Source organism: Papaver somniferum, chromosome 5 (assembly GCF_003573695.1).
Source record: "Papaver somniferum cultivar HN1 chromosome 5, ASM357369v1, whole genome shotgun sequence".
In the NCBI taxonomy this organism is placed as follows: Eukaryota; Viridiplantae; Streptophyta; class Magnoliopsida; order Ranunculales; family Papaveraceae; genus Papaver; species Papaver somniferum.
Window position 1 is genome coordinate 131,475,045 of NC_039362.1, and position 3,517 is coordinate 131,478,561.

Sequence of the window (3,517 nt, forward strand, 5' to 3'; positions counted from 1 at the left end):
TAATGTAATTAATTCTTCATTACTTTATTATGTCAAGACGCACAATACATAACTTCTCAGTTCTGTCCTTGTCTTGGTTTATCATCAACCTTGGTTGAGTTTTGATCATTAACATTTTGGTACTTATACAGTAGAGAGCAAACTATGAAGTAACCAAAATTAATTACTCCAATCACTACTAATAACCAAAACATACTATCCACTCTTCCCTGATTAATATTATTCGGCAACCATCCGGTAATCCGTTGAACCAGATCAATCATGGCCGTGCTCAAATAAAACCCTACGGCAACAAGCAACGATATCATGGCGGTTGAAGTACTGTGTAATGAAACCGGAAACTCTTGATAATACAAAGCAACTTGGCCGGGAAAATGGAAAGCCTCACCAACACCAACTAAAACTAATGGTATCACCAACCAAAAAGCGGACATGGTTACAGCAGTTGTAGAAGATGTGAGTCCGTCAGACCAAACAATACTCAGACGTTTCCGTTCCACAATGGCCGATGCAGCCATGCTAATGACAGTCAAGACATGACCAACACCTATACGTTGGAGAGGTGTTAGAGGTCGACGTATAAACTTCTGATAGGTTGGCACGAGGAAACGATCGATGATAGTGAGAGATATTGCTGTGGCAACTAGAGTGAAAACAAGGAAAGAACCAGCTGGGATTTTGAAGTTATGTGTTCCAACGTGACGATCCATTCTCAAAGCTTGAAGTACTGCTAGACTGCTTTGAATACCTATTGGTGTGCTCAAGAAAAAACTTGAGAACCAAAGTGGGATGATTCTGATCACTGTTTTGAAATCTTCCACTTGTTGTACGGTGCATAGTCTCCATTCTTTTGCTACGGACCCATCTTCATTTGTATCGCCGTCTACTTTCAGTGCTGCACGATTTAGAAATCTGCATAAGGCATCATGACAAATAGTTAGCACTAATCTTATCTTATTATTGACTAAATATGTGATTAGTCCACGTTTTTATTGCGCGGGCGCAGCCGCCTACTAGACAAGTTGGTTGGTGGGAACAGCTCTTGAAGTTCATGATGTTGCATCTAAAGCTGGTCTCAATAATGCAACCAAATATGTCCATGTTCATCTTCAGTTTTACCTCCATTTCCCTGGCACTCAAAATTGTTTCTGTTACACTCTTCTTGAATTCATGCCTTTGTCTGAAAGCATGTTCACTTTAGGAGCGTATACTTCACCACTTAATATAAACAATATCCACCATTATAAAGAATTATTTATTTATTTTTGGAAATCATTACGTAGAATCATTGCCATCAAGCCAATTTTCTTTTTCGCGTTTTTTTTTTTCTTTTTCTTTTCTTGCAGGAGGCGAAAGTTAGTTAATGAAAAATCATACCTGAAGCTGAAAGTTGGAGAAGAAAGCGATTTCATTGATAGACCATCACTAAACCCATGGTAAAATGTTTCTGATGCAGATGAAATACGTACGTTCCTCTTCAGGAATGTGGCCACAACAACACGAGCTAAACTTTTGTATGGATTTCCTTGTGTTTTAACTTGCCGGTAATAACGTTTACCCGCCAAGAAAGTGATTAATCCAAGGATATTAACAGCAAGACATATGCCAACACCCCAGTCCCAACCAATATTGTCTTGAATATAAACAATACCCACAACTCCGATCATTAGCCCAACATAGAAATTGAAGAAATGCCAATTGAAAAAACATTCTTGATCTTTCGGTTTCTCGAATTGGTCAGCACCCACTGTTGCAACTGTGAAACGCGATCCGCCTAATCCTAACGCGGATAGTGTTAAGGATGTGTATAAAACCGCAATCTGTAGAGTTGACGCTGTTTCACACGTCCCTGCTGAAGAGCCGGTGGCATTCGCTGCACACTTTTGAGGCCTTAAGGAAGGTACCGTCACCGTGAACATGAATAATATCAGTCCCTATTAGATTAACGGCGACGGAATGGCAAATGGCAGTATATTAGTGACGTACTTTATGTCATCAGTTATCAAATACAGGCAAAAAAAAAAAAATTACCATCAAGGAGAATAATGAAGAAACAGCAATAACGGAGAAGTTCCCGAAGAACGAATCTGCGAGGATGGCTCCAAATATAGGCAAGAAACTACTAGTTCCAGAAACTATATTACCGACTTGAGCAGCCGTAATACTCATGAAGTTGAATTGTCCGATTAGAAACACGGTCAAATTCGCAGACCAACCAGAAGAACCAACTTGTATAGCTAATATAGCCGCTGCATATATATTCATTTTCTCTCACCGGTTACAAATGGAAAAATAGGCAAACAGCAATATGGCGGAGAATAGACAGCAGAGAGATCTAGAGATTGTAATTAGTATACCTGTTATAAAGGGAAAGGTGATCCAACCTCCTCGTTTACGACTGCCATGTATCGATGCTGCTGTCGCGGCTTCTTCTTCGTCAAGGATGAGTTGATTGGATTTATTATCAGTTGTTTTTGCCATATTTTATCTTAGGTGATGAACTCTTCTGATTAATTATTGTTGTGTATGAGAAGTTATGAAGGACAGAGAATTAGAAGGAAATATGTTGCATATATATAGGCATATAGCTAGTTAGTTGCTTCACATGTAATATTAGTGGTCACCAGCAAGCATTGCCTCATCATGGCTACAATATACACATGCATAAACTGTGTTCATCACTTCAACCAAGTACTGACTAGATACAGTAGGTCTAGCTAGTCAGTTGAGGTCCATTATAACAAGAGAGAACTTATTTCTAAGATTAAAGAAGACAGTTGTGAATTAAAGAAGACAGTGAGAGTGAGGATTCAAATGGAAATAGCTCATTAATTATATGCAATTTTGTGGTTGTTGGGTCCTTATCAATCTGTCTAGTTCTTAAGTAAAAGTGTTAGTATCTTGTTATTTCAAGTGCATTTATCCTTATCAAAGAGAACTAATTTATGTTTGATTCCATTTACAATGTACTGCTTAATTACACCTCCTAGTACTTTTATCTAAATCGAGTAATCCGAAATAAAGAGCATGATAAATCGACTGCATTCATGGTGCACTGCTCAAATCTTCTTGCTGCAACAAAGAAGTTCAAGTTGGTATTTTAAGCTTGGTCTCGTTTCTTGGTAGCTAGTTTAGGTCTAAATCCCATTTTGGTTTTAGCTTATAATCAGTGGTTGGAAGTGTCGTAACTTGCGGTGTCCATTTCTTAAAATAATAATGGCCTAAAAGACCTACTCTTTGCTGATAACTTGTATGCAACTTGCAGTGGATAAATCCAATTATGCTTTTTAAATTTGTTGCTTTGATCATCTTTAGCATCTAATTAGTACTTGTTAAGTTGTTTTGTTTTGGCCTAAAAGACCTACTCTTCTATTCTCTTATGTTTTGTTTTGTTACACCCCCTCCTCTTAAGCAATTTCAATCATATTGCTGAGATATTGGTTCTAAGGCATTCTTGACAATGAGTTGCCTTTGACTATCAGTAGTCCGAAGAAGCAGCCTTTCATCTTTAGAAGAT

General features: G+C 38.0%; 1 protein-coding gene across 1 annotated transcript; it reads right to left on the reverse strand.

Annotated features, from left to right (window-relative positions):
* Positions 1-2,719, reverse strand: LOC113282729 (protein NRT1/ PTR FAMILY 2.6-like). The gene is made up of 4 exons (XM_026531795.1): positions 2,358-2,719; positions 2,032-2,249; positions 1,378-1,934; positions 1-912 (listed from the first exon to the last, which is right to left on the reverse strand). The coding sequence occupies exons 1-4, from the start codon at positions 2,479-2,481 to the stop codon at positions 57-59; spliced, it is 1,755 nt and encodes a 584-aa protein (XP_026387580.1). The 5' UTR covers positions 2,482-2,719; the 3' UTR covers positions 1-56.
* Positions 2,720-3,517: the final 798 nt, after the last annotated feature.

What these genes read in the sequence shown, in the direction of transcription:
- LOC113282729 (XM_026531795.1), bottom strand. Translation starts at nt 2,481, where the DNA reads ATGGCAAAAACAACTGATAATAAATCCAATCAACTCATCCTTGACGAA. An exon ending in CACCTTTCCCTTTATAACAG is followed by an intron (nt 2,250 to 2,357) that starts GTATACTAATTA and finishes ATATATATGCAG; the next exon opens with CGGCTATATTAGCTATACAA. An exon ending in TCTCCAACTTTCAGCTTCAG is followed by an intron (nt 913 to 1,377) that starts GTATGATTTTTC and finishes TGCCTTATGCAG; the next exon opens with ATTTCTAAATCGTGCAGCAC.